This window comes from Myotis lucifugus, unplaced genomic scaffold, assembly GCF_000147115.1.
Source record: "Myotis lucifugus unplaced genomic scaffold, Myoluc2.0 scaffold_147, whole genome shotgun sequence".
NCBI lineage: Eukaryota > Metazoa > Chordata > Mammalia > Chiroptera > Vespertilionidae > Myotis > Myotis lucifugus.
Genome location: NW_005871195.1, coordinates 2,194,444 through 2,214,683, shown reverse-complemented (window position 1 = coordinate 2,214,683; position 20,240 = coordinate 2,194,444). Strand labels below are relative to the sequence as shown.

The window sequence follows — 20,240 nt, the reverse complement described above, 5'->3', positions numbered from 1 at the left end:
GCCTTGGGAACTGTTGGTTATGGTGTGATTATGATGCATGAAGGAGGAATTCCAGGGAAGGCAGATAATTGTATTTGTATGTGAGAAGAAATGTCTAGACTATCATAAAATTAAAGTCATCTATATATATAAAAGGCTAATATGCAAAGTGTCCCCTCGGGAGTTTGACACGGAGATCAGGAGTTCGATTGCTTGCTATGATGTGTGCTGACCACCAGGGTGCGGTGTGGAATGAAGGAAGACCATGTCCAGCAGCCAGCAGCTGGGGAAGGGAGGCCCCAGACAGCAGCCAGAAGGAAGGCCCCGGCCAGCAGCAGGAAGGCCCAGATCAGCCCTGATCACTGGCCAGGCTTAGGGACCCTACCCGTGCACGAATTTCGTGCACCAGGTTTCTAGTTATTACATAAGAGATTAAAGTCAGATGGGTAAGAAAGAGAATGTGAAAATGAGAAGAAATGCAGTCTCAGAATCGGACCATATCGTAGGTACCACTAACAAAGGGAAGGAGAGAGGAAAGAAAGAATGTAAAAGAGAGAAAGGGAAGGGGGGCAGGGAGAAAGAGGAAAGAGAGAAGAGAGACCTTCCAGGTTTCCCTGAAGAGATGGGTAAAGGCTGATGAATGTATCTGTGTAGGAATCAGTTCATATCTTGTCCCATCAGCTACCTGCAGGTGCCTTCAAATATCTGGCTTTGGGCCACCCATTTTTTTTTCTCTTGCTAAAGAATAACGTTATGTTGAGCTGTGTGTGCTCATTTGCTGCCTCTCAGTCTAATAAGCAAAATTCAGAGGACATCATGGATTTCATTTCCCCCAAGGCATGTGATTTGCATAACTGATCAGGTGGACATCAGGACACACACACCTGGGGAGAATGATCTGACAGCAAACCCTTGGGCAGGTTCCTGTTTGCTTCCCCACCTCTGAGAAGGAACATTGATGAAATTTTCCTGGGACACTGTATTTGACATTTCCAGGCATGATAGTCATTGATATCTGGAAAACTAAGAAAGTAGTTCAATAAGCCTGTGAGACAGCCAAAACAATTAGGCTGAAATGCTGTCATCTACTGCCTTCATTTTCAAGTATGGGAGATACCTACAGCTTTTCATATGGCCCACCAAGCTTTCTAAATGAGCCACAAAACTACACATTGAATTGTTTTAAGGTTTCCCAACTTGAAGAGTGTCTACATTATCTGTGTTTAATAATATTCAAAGAGAGTAGACAATTTACATTCTAGAATCCTAATGACATATTGTCTTCAGGATTTGGGTCATGACATTACCCTATAAGTTAAAAACTCCTGATAAAGCCTAAAGCCCAGCACATAGTAGACATTTAATGACTGCATTAGAAATGAATGAGTATGTGCACAAATGAATTAATGTATGTAAAAGAAGGAATAAAAACTCTTTTGGGGGACCCAAGCCATGTGTATTAGTTTTTCTATTACTGCATAGCAAATCATCGCAGATTTAAGGGCTTAAAGCAACACACAGTTATTAAGGGGCAATTGTGTGGCTTAGAAGTCCAACACCGCCTGTCTGGGTTCTCCACTGAGGGACTCACAAAGCCAAAATCCAGTTATCAGCCAGGATGAGTAATTTTCTGGGAGTTCAGTGGGAAATGACTTCCAAGCTCATTCTTGCTGTTGGCAGATGTCAGGTGTTCGTGGCTATTTTACTAAGTTTCCTCTCTCCTAGCTGACTGACAGGCAGGGGCTGCTCTCAGCTCCTAGAAGACAACATCCCTTCCTTGCCATCTAGCCCCCTCCATTGTTTAGCCAGAAATTATGATTCAAACTTTCCCTGCTTCTCATTACTGGCTTATTCTTCTTCATTCAGTGGGAGAAAGCCCTCTGCTTTTAAAGAGCTTCTGTGACCAGGCCAGGCCCCCCCATAAAATCTTCCTATTTTACAGTTAACTGGTCAACCATGCCATACAACATTACCTCATCACAGAGTACAGTCCATCAAGTTCAGGCACAAGGAGGCAGGAAATTTGGGGGCCACCCTGGAAATTGTTCAACTCTGCAACGGGAAACTCTGCCACAGTCAACTCCAGGGCACACCACTGCGCTTCTCTGAAGGCACAATTTGATCTTGCAAGGCATGCTTGATTATTATGTTGGAAGCCCTTAGGGCGCAAAACCAATAGACCATTTTGTTTTCCCTTTTTGTGTTATTTTTTAAATATATGTTCTAACCTTGCATCTTTTGTACTTTTGTAACAGCTTCTATAGCAGATAGATTTTTCCTATTACCTGAGCAGAATACAAATGCAGATAAAACCAGAAAATATCCCCTTAGATATTTTCTAAGCTCTGTGGAAAAAGAAAACTCCAGTGACACTGGAGTCCTTTTTAGCCTGTGGCACTAAAATTGAGTTGTTATATTCATTGTAAGGGTTGGCCAAGGGGAAAATCATTACACAACAGAGTTAGCTGGCTGGGGTGAGAGGGCCTGCCCTCATATCCACTACATTAGAGCAATAGAGGTCAGCTCATGACTTCCTCAAGAGAAATAGAAAATATAGAACGGTTGCTTATTTCAGAATTTTCATTTCACAGGGCACTGGATTCTTTGAACACAGAGGTTATTAAAATAGCTATTTATTGAAAAGTTCGATATTTAGAAAAACAACCTATAATGCAACATACATTATTTCCATGTATTACTATTCACTGTATCTGTTTTATGCATTCATATACATTCACTTAAAACCATTTTTTATTTGGGGGCCTTAAAACTTTGGTGTTTTTATTTCTTACTGATTCCCGTGTTTCTTGTTTATTCTGCACCAAAAGCTTCTCTCAAGTTTGAGAAATTAGACATGCTGTCTTGAATCACTCTGTCAAGAATATTATGGCTATGACTCAGAGAAGGGCTGTATTACTGAGCATAATAATAGGAAATGAGTACTTTTTAAAAAAATAGAATGGAAACTAGAACATAGTTACTAATAGTAATGAAAAAATAATCTTAAGAACTGCTCCATTATTTAGTGCTAAGGGGTTTAAACATATTTTGGCAGATCTGTACCCACTTGATTTTCATAGCCACACTATGAGTAATTATTGATGCCCATTTCACAAGAGATAAAAGGAACTCTTTTTTATGATTCTTTTGTGTTAATGTAGTAGTTTTTATTTTTAGTCTTCTCTCTCTCTCTCTCTCTCTCTCTCTCTCTCTCTCTCTCTCTCTCTCCTTATTAGTTGTATTAGTTAGAGAGAAAGAGACATATTTATTTCAAGGAATTGGTTTACACAACTGTGGAGGCAAGTCCAAAACCTGCAGGGTAGGCTGCAGGGAGGAGATCCAGTAAAGAGCCAAAGTTCAAGTCAAAAGGTAGTTTGCTAGCAGAATGCCCTTTCCTCAAGGGCAATCAGTCTTTTTCTAAACACCTTTAACTGATTGGATGAACCTCTCTCACATTATGGAAGGCAGTCTGCTTTACTCGAAGTCTACCGACTTGAACGCAATTCCATTTTAAAAAACCTTCCAAGGAACATCTAGAATCATGTTTGACCAATTGCAATAGACAGACAGGATCTGTCTACCTAGTGTAGATAAAGAACTATAATAACACATGTAGTGTAGATAAAGAACTATAATAACACATGTAGAAGTTGTATTTACTTGTTTAATTTGGGAATTTAACATGAAAATGAATTTTATTTATTTATTGTATGTCTTATTGTTGCACTATTACAGATTTCTCGCATTCCCCCCTCTTTGCCTGCTTCCTCTCATCCCATTCCCTGTCCCACCTTGTACACATGAATGGATTATTTTAAAGAAGGATTAAATGCACACTGTGGAAATATGGAAGGAGGCCTTAATGCATGCCCTAAAAGTATGTTTATCCATTTTTGTTCGCTCTGAATTCACCAACTACTTACTGAACTATCTTCTGGGTATTTCTTCCTCCTCTTCTTGATAAATACACTAGGCTATTCCTTTCTTAAACTTAATCAGAGCCTTATAACTATTTGTGGATGATTCATTGTCTTTCTTTAGGCACTTATTCAAAGTCCTCTGTGAGCAGAGACTATAAATATGCTACTTTGGAGGCTCTGCTCTCCTTCAGCCTCCTCAGTGGGACTGTGTGGGGACTGCTTCCCCTGTCTGTTTTCTTGGAGCTGAGTTTTCAGAGGACTTAAGCCCTATGTGTTCTCTGTCTCTTTCACTGTGCACCACAGTGACAGATGGGGCTAAATTTTGCTAGTTTCAGTGGAAAGACTAGTTTTCGAATGGGAACCAAGGTGTTTCTCCTTACATAGAAAAACAGCAATCATGGCACGGTCTGGACAATATTTATAAATATTTTCTCCAATGTACTTCAGTGTTTTATTTTTTAACATAACATTTGCGTAGTCATTTGGATTAAATTTTCATGTATTTATAGGTTCATCCTTTCCCTTGTCTCTTATAGTTTACTAGAGGCCCGGTGCACAAAATGTGTGCACAGGTAGGGTCCCTATGCCTGGCCGGCGATCAGGGCAGATGGGGGCATTCTGGCTGCCAGCTGGGGCCTTCCTTCCCCAGCTGCCAGCTGCGGCTGGGGCCTTCCTATGTTCCGTGCCACCACCTGGTGGTCAGCGCACGTCATAGCAAGCAATCAAACTCCCAGTCTCACGGTGGAACTCCTGAGGGGACACTTTGCATATTAGCCTTTTATATATATAGATAAATGGCTCCTTCATTAATTCATTTAAAAGAAGTGGTTTGTTATTTATTAGGCACTATACTACATGTAGGAATACAGCAGTGAACCTGATAGACCAAAAATTTTCCTTTTTCCACAGACCTTACTATCTAGTGAGATTATATATATATATAAAAAGCCAGCAACCAGAACACTGGAATGACTGGTCTCTATGACGCCCACTGCTGCTGGCCAACCAGCCCAATGAGGGGTGGGGCCTTCCGGCCAACCTCCTGCAGCCCTTCCCCCTGACCGGGCCGCAACCCAGATCAGCCCCCCCACCCTGATTGGCCCACAGCCCCTCCCCCTGCTGGCCCCACCCCTCATTGGGGGCAGGGCTGGCTGGCAAACCGCCCACAACTCCCCTCAGCCAGCCCTACCCCCAATCAGCCCTCCATCAGGGGCAGCGCCGCCCAACCTCCTGTGGCCCCCCCTGTCAGCCCGGCCCCAATGGGCCCCCAATCAGGGGTGGGGATGGCAGCCAACCTCCCCATGGCCCCTCCCCCCAGATATTCTTGACCCCGATCAGCCCCCCACCCCGATCGTCCCACAGCCCCTCACCCAGGCTGGCCCTGCCCTTATTGCCCCCCACCCCAATCTAGGGTGGGGCTGGCTGGCAACCCACCCACGGCCCCTCCCCCTGCGGCCTGCCCCCACACCGATGTGGCCCGGATCGGGGGTGGGACTGGCAGCCAACCTCCCGCAGCCCCTCCCCCCACCTGGGGTCCCTCGATCACCAGGCAGGCCAAGGGACCCCACCTGTGCATGAATTCGTGCACTGGGCCTCTAGTATATATATATATAGATTAGCTAGCACAATACCAGATGAAGAGTGTTTAGGAAAAGAATAAAATACTGTGGTGGAAGGAAATATGTAGTAAAATTTCTACAAATAAAGAGGGAAGGTATTTTTTTACCAAAGTAACCCATTTTAAGATACAGCCAGCCCTGACTGGTTTGGCTCAGTGGATAGAGTGTCAGCCTGCAGACTCAAGGGTCCCAGGTTCAATTCCGGTCAAGGGCATGTACCTTGGTTGTGGGCACATACCCAGTGGGGAGTGTGCAGGAGGCAGCTGATCGATGTTTCTCTTTCATCGATGTTTCTAACTCCCTTCCTCTCTGTAAAAAAATCAAAAAATATATTTAAAAAAAAGATATAGCCAGACATTAAAACCTTCTTCAGTGCAAAAATGTAACTGCACACCCAGACAATTATCTCAAAGTTGCTTTTAAAAGAAAAAAGAATATCCCAAGTGAGAATTTTTATTGTAAATATTATATAGAAAATAAATGTAAATAATTTTAAATAATTTTAACATTGTAAACTTAAAGGTGAATTATGGCTAACATTCATGGAACTACTAATGATCTAAATGCTCAAAAATCAATAAAATGTGCCTATTGATTCAGCTGAAATTAGAATTTGAGTAGCAAATTAATCATTACATAATAGCCTTACACTGAAAGTAAGTGCATTGGGGAAAAAATGCATAGATGTATAAATATATACTTATCTACTTTCATTTCAAAAAGGCTTTCCATTGAACACCTCTTTAACGGTGCTACAAAATGAAATCAATATGAGAAGAGCAGGAGAAAATTTCTAAAATGAAAAATTGAATTGCAGGCAGAAAACAAAATCTTTAAAAAGCATCAGAAGTACAATACAATGTTTAATACTCTTCTATATCATTCTCAGACAGCAACTCCAAAGTGCTCAACTAAACCATTGTCATCAGAATAAAACTGTCTAAAAAATAAATTGCTGGTAGCAAATCAGTTGGGAGGTGTGAGCATTTGAAAGGGAATTTATAGATGTAAATACCATCCTTATTATGAAACATGACAACTGCCTTTCCGGATATAAAACCTGGGGAAGGATAGACATTACAATTTGACTAGTTCCAGTTATATGTGTCTAACTGCCTATCTATATGTTAACATTTCAAAAGGGCCTCTTTGCTGATTGCACAATAAACATATCTCTAAAACAAGGCCCCTTACCTTAAATCACTGAGCAGGATTTATAACTATGAATAATTGTCCTTTAAAGTAACTCACATGGCTATAGCATTTTACAGCTTGCAAAATATTTCATACTTCTTTTCAGAGACTCTGTTTGGTAGATAGGGGTATATTATTAGGCCCACCTCAATTGAGAAAACAGATGCTACAGTTATCAAGGAGTGGTCCAAGGCCATTACAAATAGACAAGGAAAGATAAAGAACTCTAATCTAGGTCCTGTGACTTCAAGTCCAAACGTTGTTCCTCTTCACCACATGGTACCTCACCTTGCAACCCACCTACTACACTGCCAGGCTGACAGAAATACTTATAAGAAATTGCCAGTGACCAGACATATCAGAAACCCACAGTGTATGTTTTAGATGAGCAAGTGATAGTCATACTTATTTTTGCAATTTTCATAAGGAAACATGATGGAAAATGACCAAGGTAAGTTTGTTGATGGTGGTGATGATTTTCTTCTTTCTATAATAAATTTTTTTATTTGTTTCTAATCACAAAACTAATTTAAGTTTATTATAGAAAGATGGGAAATATAGAAGACTATAATGAAAAATTTTAAATCACTAATTACATGCTATCCTTTATTGATGGTAGTCTTTGAAAGACCAGCCAAAGTCTTGGCATTTTTATCAAACTCATCCAAAAGTCACATTAAATGAATAAAATATATTACCTTCATTGTGCTCTGAAATTGTCTCACTCAATTTACAACCAAGGTATCTTGAGAATTGTGTATGTTATCAAATGTACTTTTGAAAGTTCAAAGACCAGCAGGAACCCGAGATGATGCAAAAAAACACATATATAACAAAATAAATTAATCTGGAAGAACATTTGAAATTTTAATTTCACACTTCTTCTTATTTATTCAAATCAATTCTATTCAACAAATCTCTATTAAACCCCTGGTATAAGCCAGGCAGATATAAATGAATAAGATGATCTGAGTTCATTGTCAGATCTACCAGCAGAGATCATCCCTTATCGCTGGTTTTGGACAGGGTTGCTCCTCCATCTGGGACACTAATATAGCTTCCTAAGGGCATTACATAGCTGTTTGAGAAGCACGTGGATCAGAAATCCATCCCCAAGACTGGCAGCAGTGGTCAAAGAAGCACAGTATCAGAAAAAGCAAAGAAGGAAACTATTCATGGTTAACCTGTAGAGGAAGCCATGTGCACTTAACAAAGCTAAGAGTTGATCCTACCAAAGTCTCCAACTTGGTGAACTTTGACTAGCCTTATTCATCCACCTCTTCCCCCATTCTAATCCTCTTGTGATAAGGGATGTTTGCTAACCCTGCCTTACAGTCGAGAAGCAAATGTTAAAAGTCATCCAATGGTGTTTCCTCTCTACCAAACATCTCTCTTTCTAATGATATATACGTATATCCCCAGTGGAAAGGGGAAAACCTGTAGAAAATACTGTCAGTTTGAATTGTCCATCTTATTCATTTATATCTGCCTGGCTTATACCAGGGGTTTAATAGAGATTTGTTGAATAGAATTTATTTGAATAAATAAGAAGAAGTGTGAAATTAAAATTTCAAACGTTCTTCCAGATTAATTTATTTTGTTATATATGTATTTTTTTGCATCATCTCAGGTTCCTGCTGGTCTTTGAAATAACTTTCTAAAGCTCAAAGCCTTTGGTTGGGAAAATATAGTTCATAAAATAAACTAATATATCACTTCTTGGGCCTGGGGTGAGATTTTGGAACAATAACTAAGAAAAATATAAACTCTCCCTCATCCATCTGTTATCTCCTGGAGCACTAAAATGCACCAAGAGAAACAGAAGTCTACACTTATTTCTTTGTGTGTGTGTTTTTGTTTTATTCTGTTTTTACTGGTCTTCCTCTGACTGGTTTATTTCGCTCAGCATAATACTCTCCAGGTCCCTCCATGCTGTCTCAAAGGGTAAGAGATCCTTTTTTAAAAGTATTATTATTGCAGTATAGTACTAGTATTCCATGGTGTAAATGTACTACAGCTTTTTTATCCACTCATGTACTTATGGGCACTTGGGCTGTTCCAGATCTTAGCTATTGTAAATTGTGCTTCTATGAACATAAGGGTGCATACATTTTTTCTGCTTGGTGTTTCGGATTTCTTAGGATACATTCCTAGAAGTGGGATCACTGGGTCAAATGGCAGTTCCATATTTAATTTTTTGAGGAAATTCCGTACTGTTTTCCACAGTGGCTGCACCAGTCTGCATTCTCAACTGCAGTGTACTAAGGTTCCCTTTTCTCCACATCCTCGCCAGCACTTGTCATTTGTTGATTTGTTGATGGTAGCCATTCTGACAGGTGTGAGGTGATATCTCATTGTCATTTTAATTTGCATCTCTCGGATGATCAGTGAGTTTGAGCATTTTTTTCATATGTCTCTTGGCCATATGTATGTCCATTTTGGAGAAGTGTCTATTTAGGTCCATCACCCATTTTTCAATTAGATTGTTTGTCTTCCTTTTGTTAAGTTGTATGAGTTCCTTATATATTTTGGATATTAACCCTTTATCTGATGTATCATTGCCAGATATGTTCTCCCATACAGTGGGCACCCTTTTCATTTTGTTGATGGTTGTTGTTTTTGTTTGTTTGTTTGTTTGCTGTGCAGAAGTTTCTTACTTTGATGCAGTCCCATTTGTTTATTTTCTCCTTAGTTTCCCTTGCCCTAGGAGATGTGTTCACATATATTGCTACGAGAGATGTCTGAGATTTTGCTGTCTATGGTTTCTTCTAAGATTTTTATGGTTTTATGATGTACATTTAAGTCTTTTATCCTTTTTGAGTTTATTCTTGTGTATGGAGTAAGTTGGCAGTCTAGTTTCTTTTTTTTTCATGTATCTGTCCAATTTTCCCAACACTATTTATTGAAAAAACTGTCTTGACTCCATTGTATGTTCTTGTCTCCTTTGTCAAATATTAATTGAGCTTGTGTTGATTTCTGGGGTCTCTGTTCTGTTCCGTTGATCTAGATGTTTGTTCTTGTGCCAGTACCAGGCTGTTTTGATTACAGTGGCTTTGTAATACAGCTTGATATCTGGTATTGTGATCCCTCCAACTTTGTTCTTCTTTCTAAAGATTGCTGCAGCTATTCCAGGTCTTTTTTTTTGGTTCTATATAAATTTTTGAGTATTTTTTGTAGTTCTTTTTGTTGTTGGAACAAAAGTGTAATTAGAAAAAATAGAGAAAATATAAGCATCCTAATTTTCTGTGGGAAAATTATTTTTTAACTGAGTGTTATAACTACCAGAAGAAATGCCCCTCTTCTTTCTAAGTATGCTAGGCTATTTTAAAGCAAAAGAGCTCTGAAATATTTTGAGAGCTTATATAGAGTCCAAACCATGTAAACTTCTCATCCCCCCCCAAAAAAAATAATTAGAAAAAAACACACAAAAATTATGAGGTAAAACCATCATAATTTAAATCCAAACACTAACTTTTTTGGGACGCATGAAGGTTAACAGCTAATGAATCAGAAAATGAAAATATCTGCCAGATACTAAAGAAAATATGCATTATTTTTCCTTCATTATGTGGCAACAACATAAAGCCTGTAGCTTTATGCCTCACTAGAGAGAGGAAGCATTGTTATCACAAGCTTATGTATATGAGTTTTGAGGAAAATCTCTCTCTGATTGAAATAATGCCTTCACCATATTTGCAAATAAGCATCTTGAATATCCACGAGCTCTAAGAATGCAAAATGTGCAAAAGTAAATGAAGAGTGAAAGTGGCAGCCAGGCCTGTGTAGCTCAGTGATTGTGGAAACAGGAGATCTTGGTTCAGTTCTCTGTCAGGCACATGCCAGGTTGCAGACTCCATCCCCGGTGTGGGGCATACGGGAAGCAGCCTATCAATGATCCTCTCTCATCATTGATATTTCTATCTCTCCCTCTCCCTTCCTCTCTGAAATCAATAAAATATGTTTTTGTTTTTAAAGAGTGAAAGTGGTAGACTCCTGTGATTTGATAGTTCTTTCCTATGCCTGTAACTTTTTTGAGAAGTCAAGATTTTTTTCTGTTAAGTAAATAAATATATATGTAATATGTAATATGTTAAAACAGGTAAGCAGAAAAGAATAAGATTTAGACCACTTAGACTTTCAGGGTAAACATATCCATATAGGTAGTAGCTCTATTGACTAGCTTGCCAGCCTTCCAGAAAGATGCTAGCTCCTCACGGAGGCCTTAGTGACTATTTCAATAGTAAGTATAGGAGTCTATTCTAATCAATGGCACCATGCACACATATGCATTGTAGAAATTATCATCAGCATTATTATTCATCACTAGAGGCCCGGTGCACAAAATTAGTGCAGGGGGGTGGAGGGGTGTCCCTCAGGCCGGCCTGCACCCTCTCTAATCCGGGATCCCTTGGGGGATGTCCGACTGCTGGTTTAGGCCCAATCCCTGCTGAACCGGCAGTCAGACATCCCTCTCACAATCCGGTACTCCTGGCTCCTAACCACTCACCTGCCTGCCCGCCTGATCACCCCTAATGCCTCTGCCTGCCTGCCTGCCTGATTGCCCCTAACCTCTCTGCCTGCCTTCCTGATCACCCCTAACTGTCTCTGCCTTCTGGCCTGATCACCCCCAACTGCTCCCCCCTGCTGGCCTGATCACCCCTAACTGCTCTCCCCTACCAGCCTGATTGCTCCCTAACTGCTCTCCTGCTGGCCTGATCACCCCCTAACTGCTCCCCTGCCAACCTGATCGCCCCTAACCACCTCTGCCTCAGCCCCTGCCACCGTGGCTTTGTCCAGAAGACATCCAGTCTAATTAGAATATTACCCTTTTATTAGTATGGATTAGCTAAAACAAAGAAAGACACAGTAGCTCCTACTTACAAATTAATAATCCCAAGTTATTGACTTTGGAACCCATGGTAATGTGATTTTATTCTGTGTGTTTTCCTTTTCCCCAATTCTGGGAGGTGACAGCGAGAGACTTTAATTCCCATCTATGTTGAAACTCTTGTTCATCTGAAATAAATTCACACACACAAAAAAACATAAGAGCTGATTAGAGGAAAGACTCCACAAGGGCAAGACCATGTCTGTCCTTTTCTTTCTGTTTCTTCAGCATAGAGCCTGATACAGAGCAGATGCTAAATAATTATGCATTGAATACATACTATACCAGACTTAGAAGTTCAGCACTGGCAGGATTAAAAAAAAAAAAAAGAGGAAGAGCACTAAGAGCACTATTGTAAATTGTGATTGGGACTTTTGCTGGGCACTTTATGTAAAGCATCACTGAATTCTCTCTAGAGTCCTGTAAAACAGGTACTTTACCCCCATCACATGAATAGTAAAGACCTTGATCTTGAACATAGCTAGCAGTTCTTGAATTAACTGTTTGTCTGAGACTATCCCTTCTGGTACATTTGCATCTCTTTAGTCCTTGAACATATTCCAGGCTTTATATATGACCTTGGCCTCTCCCCACAGCTCTTTCTATCTGGTACTCATCCTTCAGGTCTCTTTGTAAAGTCACTCAAATGTCACATCCCCTGGGAAGTCTTCCCTATAGCCCTGGATTAGCTTGGTTTCCCACACTCCTTTGTAATACCTATCACAACTGCAGCTAAATGATTATCTGTGCAGCTCTTTGTTCTATGTACGCCTTGTCTCATGGACTCTAACCTCCCCATGAGGGTCTTCACCTGCCTTATTGACTGCTCTATCCTCAACATTTATTATACTCTGTGACATAGTCTTTCAAAAATATTTGATGAATAAATGAATGATGGGAAAATGCAGGTTTGCAGATGTTAAGTAACTTATTTAAAGTCCCAAAAAACTAGTAAGCGATGTGAGTAGACTTTAAGCCAGGGGCTATCAAATTCCAAAGGTCGCAATTTAGAACAATAAAAAAGAAAATGGAAGATAGGTTTAGGATTACAAAAGCCCTCTAAGATTAAATAAGCAGATGACATTTAACAAGGGAAAATATAATATCCTCCTTTAAATGACAAATGACAATAAACTAAACAGGTTCACAATGGTGACCCCACCATTACAGAAGCAACCCCCATCATAGTTAGTGCCAGGGGTTGCAGTAAACATTGCATATGGGTTGTCTTTATTCAAACCTCATAATAACTCTGAGATAGGTATTATTATTCCTGTCTTAAAGATTTAAATCTTTCCCCAGCAATATAGCCAAGCAAACCCAAGAAGTTTGACTCCAGAGCCCACATGAACTTCAGAAGAAATTTATAAGACTCTTAGGTTCAAACCTTGCCATTTTTGTTGTTGTCTTGATTATTTACTTGTTTCCTTATGCATACAATCTACAGATTTTTGGTAACTAAAATGATCAAAATCACCAACTGCCAAAACAGAGAGGTTATAATTTTAGGCTGATTTACTCCAACTATAATTTTTAGGATGGACGATCTAATAATATCTGGGTCCCTTTCCCTGAAATGGTTAAATTTTCTGTATACCTAACTTGCGAGCAGAAGCTCACAGTCACCTTTCATAAAGAAAAAATAGATTTCTGGAAGGAAATCTAGTCGGACTTGCACAAAGCTTAGGGAAAGACCTGCCCAGGTGGGAACTAGAAATCCAGTTTCTGGCTCTCATGGAGGGCACTGCTGCCCCCTTGTGCCTCTATGTTGTAATAAAACACTCGGCACATTTGAGGCTGACTCAACCCTTACACCGGGCATCCTCTGAGCTCCAGAGACCCCTTTGAAGTTTCTTCCCAGCCCAGGCTCAGGATGTCCCTCTGAGCAACGCTGCCCAGGAGGCGGCCAGGAAGCACTGTGAGTCCACGCACAGCCGTCCTCTGGGGCAGCTCTTGTGACCCTTGCCAGTTAGAGAAAAACCTCTGAAGAATCCCTCTAAGGCAAAAAAGGGCAGAGACTTCTCAAGTATTTGCAACAAACAGAATTTAATTAAACAGAATAAACAATCCTTCCACTGACAGCCAAGCTTCAGAGACTCAGGGCTACTCCTGAAATTGTAGTTTGCTGAGAGGCAAATACCTGAGGGAGGGACAAAGTATTCTTTCCCCAGAATTGGTAAGAAAACGGAAGTAAAGGAATATGTGATAAGATGTGTTAGAGCTGGATTTGACCTTGCCCTGCACCTTCCGTAGGAAAGCAAATAACCTGAGGAAGTTGAGATTCTTTCCTCCGTATCTACTCACCTGTGACATTTGAATTTCTTTGTGAAAGTCGTTAGATATCTCATGCTATTTTGCCCGGATAGACTTTCTTATGATCATTTATTTGTGTGAATGTGTAGATAAAGTTTGTCTCCCCCACAGACTATAACTCCAAATGGGTGGGTATCATACCTGTCAGTCTAAGAATATTTGTTGAATAAATTACAGTCAAACCTCGGTTCTCGAACATCTCCCATCTCGAAAGATTCTGTTCTCGACCAAGTTGTTCATGGAAACAATGTCTCGATTGTGGAACAAAACTTCAGTGTTTGACCTGATAACCCTTTCACTATTTTAAGACATAAAGAGGCCATCAAGAGTGCTAATGTTGCTCAGGTGTGAAAGAAACAATGATCACAGACAATTGAAGAGATAGAAAAACTGTTGATTTGGATAAACGAAAGCAGTGAGCCAGTGACCGCAATTCGGAGGCAGAGGTATGTGAAAAAGCGAAGATGCTGCACACTGACCTCCTAAAAGATACCCCTGGAATGAGTCCTGAAAGTGATTCGCTTAAGGCTAGTAGGGGATTCGATAAATTTAAGAAGTATTTATTTATGTACTGTATATAAGAAAGGTGAAAGCAGGGAATCATTTGTGGGTCTGGAATAGATTAATTCAATTTATATTATTTCTAATGGAAAAAAAATGATTCCATTTTCAAACAAATCACTTCTCGATAAGTCTTCTGAAACGAATTACGTTGGAGGATCAAGGTTCTGCTGTATTAGTAAATTTTTTGGTGAATTTAATGAGGTTGAGAAATACTGGGATAATAGTTCTCCATCAGTGTATTTTTTCTTTTCTATAGTTACATTTGCCTTTCTGGAGGGAACTTAGTAAGATATATGGTAAAGACTTTTTAGTCAAACTCAGGTTCAAATCCCAGTCATAGAGCGTCGGCCTGTGGACTGAAAGGTCCCGGGTTCGATTCCGGTCAAGGGCATGTGCCTGGGTTGCGGGCACATCCCCAGTAGGAGATGTGCAGGAGGCAGCTGGTCGATGTTTCTCTCTCATCGATGTTTCTAACTCTCTATCTCTCTCCCTTCCTCTCTGTAAAAAATCAATAAAATATATTAAAAAAAAAAAAAAAAAGACTTTTTAGTCAAACTCAGGTTCAAATCCTAGTCCTACTGCTCAAAATCTTTCTGAATTTCTGAAAGTTCAGAAAATTCTTTGCTGAAGGCTCTTTCAATCAAATAACCCAGCATACATTCCAATAAAGGTTCAGGACTTGGACCCAACCCCAGGAAGCCTTCTCCTGCAAAATTTGGGCAACTTCATTTTGCAGGATCAACATAAGTGACCTGAAGAGAGAATGTTACATCAATATTTGTAGAGCTCCTAGAATAATGCTGGGATCTTTATATATTTACTAGAGGCCCGATGCTCAAAATTCGTGCAAGAGTAGGCCTTCACAGCCATGGTGCCTGCCTCAATCCCTCCCTCACAGCCGTGGACGGCTGCCTGGATCCCGCGACTGCAGCCCAGGCTTCCTCCCGGAAGGACGTCCAGTCTAATTAGCATATTATGCTTTTATTATTATAGATAATGTCAATGAGCTATTGTTTCTTCACTATAAGGGGCTGTTACTTTCTACATTTTATAGACTGGCACCCAGAGGTCCAGAATATTTCAATGATTTCTTTATAAGCAGAAACTTGAGTTCTTTAAAAAAAACAAACTCATGTAATTTTCTTCTAAAATAAGAAAGGCCTTTCAGCTCATTGCTCTAGCCTTTTGTCTTCTTGAAAGTTGCCAGAACTCTGGTGGAATGCTCTAAAAGTGATTGCAGTGGAATGCAAATCAGATGTATTTTCTCAATAATATTTGTCCACTCCACTGGCTGAAATCTCCTCTTCCCATAAATCAGTCTGTTCTAGCGTATGCCATCTCCTCAGGATCAGAACTAGTATTAAACATTTAGAGGTATCTCTTCAGGAATCCAGAGAGATTTATGGTACAAAAGTGTCATGGGGTAAAACTAAAAGTCCTTTGAAATACATAGTTCCTCAGGGACCCTCTTATGATTTTGACTATGTCACATCTTTTAAGCATCTATGTATGTCATCATTTCTCACACCTATCCCTCTTTTCTTATGTAGTGGAAGTATAAGGATTCATGATACACCTCAAAACAATAATTCCTTTAGCAATTTTCTATGGCTACATGGATCTCTCTTTAAAGCACTTTACATGGACTACTGTATTTTGAATGTACTCATCTAAGCATTTTTAGGGAAAACTCTCCTTTAAATTAATGGATAAAAGACTCCTGAGTTTCTACTGACATTTATTTCCAGTGGTGGCCTTTATCCTTCTCAGCTGTCATTTACAATTGCAGTATTCCCGTGCCTTTGAGGGTAAGCTCTGACAATATTTGATAGAGTAAATTCAATTTATAATACTGGAGTAGGAGGCATAACTCATATCTGCTTTATAGGCTCATTGCATTATATCAGACCTGCACTCTACCAGGTTCACTGCTTTGCTGAATACCAGTTAACCCTGGTGCAGCCACATTGGTGTCACCATGACTCTGTATAAAGGAGTTCTGCCTACCAAATTCTTGGTTGTTACTATGGCTCTAATAGCTAATATTTAATGAGCAATATGATGTGCAAAGAAGAGGGTTACGATAACATAACATGCATTATCTTAATTAATTTTTATAAGATTCCTCTGTCAATAGTTATCTCCATGTCACAGGGGAGAACAATGAGATTTAGATTCTTCTATCAAACAATTAGTCTGAAGCTGCACAGCTTTTAAGTGGCAGAGCAGGGGTTCAAGTCGGTTCTTCTCCTTAACTCCAGAGCCCAGGAGCGTAAGCATTCCACTGCATTATTCTAAATGCTACTTAGCAGAACATACAGCTATTGCGTGGACATGAAGGCATTTGTGGCATCCACACATCAGCCTAACCCCAGGAAACCCAGACACAAGATAAGGTTCAGCAACCCACCATGTGGCTAATGGACAATTCTTCTAACCTCAACCTCAATCTCTTCACTTTGAAAATGAAGCCATTGAATAGAGTTGCTTAAACACTCAAGTTTCCTGATTTTGTGATTAATAGATATCACTCTGCCATTTTCTAATTATAAGAACGTGGGCAGTTTCCCTCTAAAGCAGTTTGCGTATCTGTAAAGTGAAGGTAAGGCTAGCATCTCTTTATTCACATGACATAATCCATGTAAAGCAGTTAACACAATGCTTGCAACATACAAAGTACTCCTATGTATCCGCTTGACATCATTATCATCATCATCATCATCATCATCATCATCATCATCATGTTATTATTATAAAAATCACTACTTTATTAGTACTGACATTAATAATAAATACCAAAGTATTCATTGTACATTTACAACTGATCTTCACCTTCACTTGATGTCACTGCACTACCTGAAGGGACCGAAAAGAATCATTAGGAAACACCTGTGTAAGGCCCCAAAAGGCAAATGTCTCCTCACCAACTGACAGATGAGTGGCAGCTACGGGCTAAGAAAATCTCATTCCACATTTATTGCATCCTGATCGTATCATGGTGAAGTGTTTAAGAAGCAATAAAACAAAATCACTCTCTGGTCATAATAGATTAATGTACCAGCAGGCAAAGCCCCAAGACACTCTACCATTTGATGAAATAGTTCATTTTAACCTGACCTAAAAAGTGCCACTTTTTCCACAGCACTTTAGTGTCTAGCCATTCATAATTAAGGTGTATGTAGTAGGGAGGAAGGTACAGAGGTCCTTGCTGGACTAGACAATAATTTCTCAAAAAAAACAAAAAACATTTTCCACAAATTCTCAAACTGCAATTCATTATATATACATTTTAATCAATATCCCCAGTTTTAATTGAAATGGTTTCATTTGGCTCTGGGAGGAAACAAACATTGTGTGTCTTTCCAAAGGGAGTATTTCCACCGATGATTTACCAGGAGGTCACCTTTTCAGTTTTAATGGAAAACAGATGATAATCCAGACACTGGATAACATTGCAATTAATGAAGGCAGAAGAATGAGCAGAATAGTGTTTAATACATAGAAGTCACTGAATAATTATTTGTTGAAAGAATAAATAAGTGAATGGCTCTGTGAAAAACTGTCATCCCACATTTTACTTAATTTTAATCTCTCTGAGCTTCATTTTTTTCATTTCTAAATAAGTCCTACCTTTTGAGGTCAGTAGAAAATGACCAAAGACATGATGTCTATAAGCAGGCATGGAATATGGGCTCAGTTAACAGTTGTTATTGTGATAATATGGCTCTATAGACTGCTCCCAAAGCATCCTTGTCTTCATGAAAACATCACTTTATCCCTTGGAGAGAGCTGTACAAATGCCTTGATATCCTCTGGCAATTTTCAGAATGACAATTAGATTCGTGAGGGAAGCAAATTATTGCTGTTTACTCATGGAATTTGGTGTGTGTCAAATCCCCATGTGATTCTGGTCAGCAGCTCCTCTAGATGTAAAATTTCTCATAAAGCAGTGGAGGTAGCAGATATTGGTACAGTCTTTGCAGGAAGCAATGAGACTGTGCATAGGAAGAGCTTAAACCCTTTTGTGTTAGGATGAGTCAGAAAGAATGTACCACAGGTGCAGTCACAGATGTATGCACTAGAATATTAATGACATCGTTATTCCTATGTAGTCAAAAATGCTGCAATCCCCTTAATATCCAAAAAAATCATGATATGGAAATGTTCAGGATATTTTGTAAAGTTAAAAATTAATAAGATACAATACCAAATTTTAAAAATTAATAAGATACAATACCAAATTTTATTCATAAAGCATATTAATATACGCTTATATATGTGACTTTATTGACTTTAATTTTTTTCTGTAAACAGCATATTTTTCACAGAATAATCATATATATATATATATATATATATATATAATAATCATATATATATGCCTCATATGCTAATTGTCCCTCTGACTGTTTGACCATTCGACCAGTCACTATGATGTGCACTGACCACCAGGGGGCAGACTCTCCGACCGGTAAGTTAGCTTGTGCTGGAGTCCGGCTGATCAGGACTGGGTGAGATGGGCCGGGCACGCTCTGGAGCCCTCCCGTAGTCTCTCCCCAGCCCTGATCATGCACCAGTGGGGTCCCTCGGCCTGGCCTGTGCCCTCTTGCAATCCAGGACTCCTCAGGGGATGTTGGAGAGCCGGTTTTGGCCCGATCCCCACAAACTGGGCCGAGGGACCCCACGAGTGCACAAATCCATGCACTGGGCAGCTAGTTTGTTAATAATCAGACAAAATGTGATTAGAACATATAATATACAAATCATGGGGGCTTATAGAAAGTGATAGTATCTTCTCAAAGTATAGAAGAGTGAGGATTTCTTGCTTTCCCGAAATTTAGCAGCTCTGCTTCTTCTTGGGTCCTTCCTGTGAGAGTGAAGAAGTCCTGATGAAAAAATATATCCTGAGATGTTGAAGCCTTATTGGACATGTTAGCTTAAAAATGTCATAATTGTAACATGACACCAGGGGAGAAGACTTCATACTGCTAAATGATTTCATGATGGTGATACTGAAGCACCAGTGGGAGATCTATTTCAGAACACAGACATTTGAAGTATATTTCAGATAAGCCTCTAAGACAGTGGTTCTCAACCTTCCTAATGCTGCGACCCTTTAATACAGTTCCTCATGTTGTGGTGACCCCAATTTCATTGTTACAAATTGAACATAATTAAAGCATAGTGATTAATCACAAAAACAATATGTAATTATATATGTGTTTTCCAATGGTCTTAGGCGACCCCTGTGAAAGGGTCATTTGACCCCCAAAGGGGTCGCGACCCACAGGTTGAGAACCGCTGCTCTAAGACATTGCGAACAGTTTACCAAGTCTGTGTTCTATCTTTGTCTTGGACACATGAGACTTCTTTGTTGTTTGGGGTGGACATATTCAATGATTTCTAACACAAAATGAGAGTAGAAATGATGTCTGCCACTTCAAGACCTGGCCCATAAACACCTTCCATGCACACTTCTCAAGGTCTTCTTCTCTTTCTGGATAAGACAATCATAGAGACTTTAGAAGGCACGTGTTGAACATAGCCAAGCTTTCATTAGCCTCTCTCGCTTAATGACTCTCAGAAGAACCATCAGTTAATCTGTACACCCACCCAACTCTGTTAGATGAGCAAGAAATAGACTACATTCTGCTTAATTTGTTACATATTGAAGGGCCTATTTGTTATAGCAGCAAGAGATAACCCACCTAATACAGTCACATCGTCTATCATGTACACTTAGCTGTATACATGGCCTGGCCA

The 20,240-nt window shown here is 39.7% G+C and overlaps 1 protein-coding gene across 5 annotated transcripts in view; it reads left to right on the top strand.

The window, feature by feature from the left end:
- The window catches only part of KCNIP4 (potassium voltage-gated channel interacting protein 4), a 732,108-nt gene that overhangs the window by 680,947 nt on the left and 30,921 nt on the right, over positions 1-20,240 (top strand). Inside the window, exon 2 of one of the 5 annotated variants that reach the window (XM_023759101.1) lies at positions 12,577-12,585. The exons of the other annotated variants lie outside the window; for them this stretch is intronic. Coding sequence (XP_023614869.1) covers positions 12,577-12,585 — 9 coding nt within the window. The remainder of the gene's footprint in view (positions 1-12,576; positions 12,586-20,240) is intronic. 5 annotated transcript variants of the gene reach the window in all.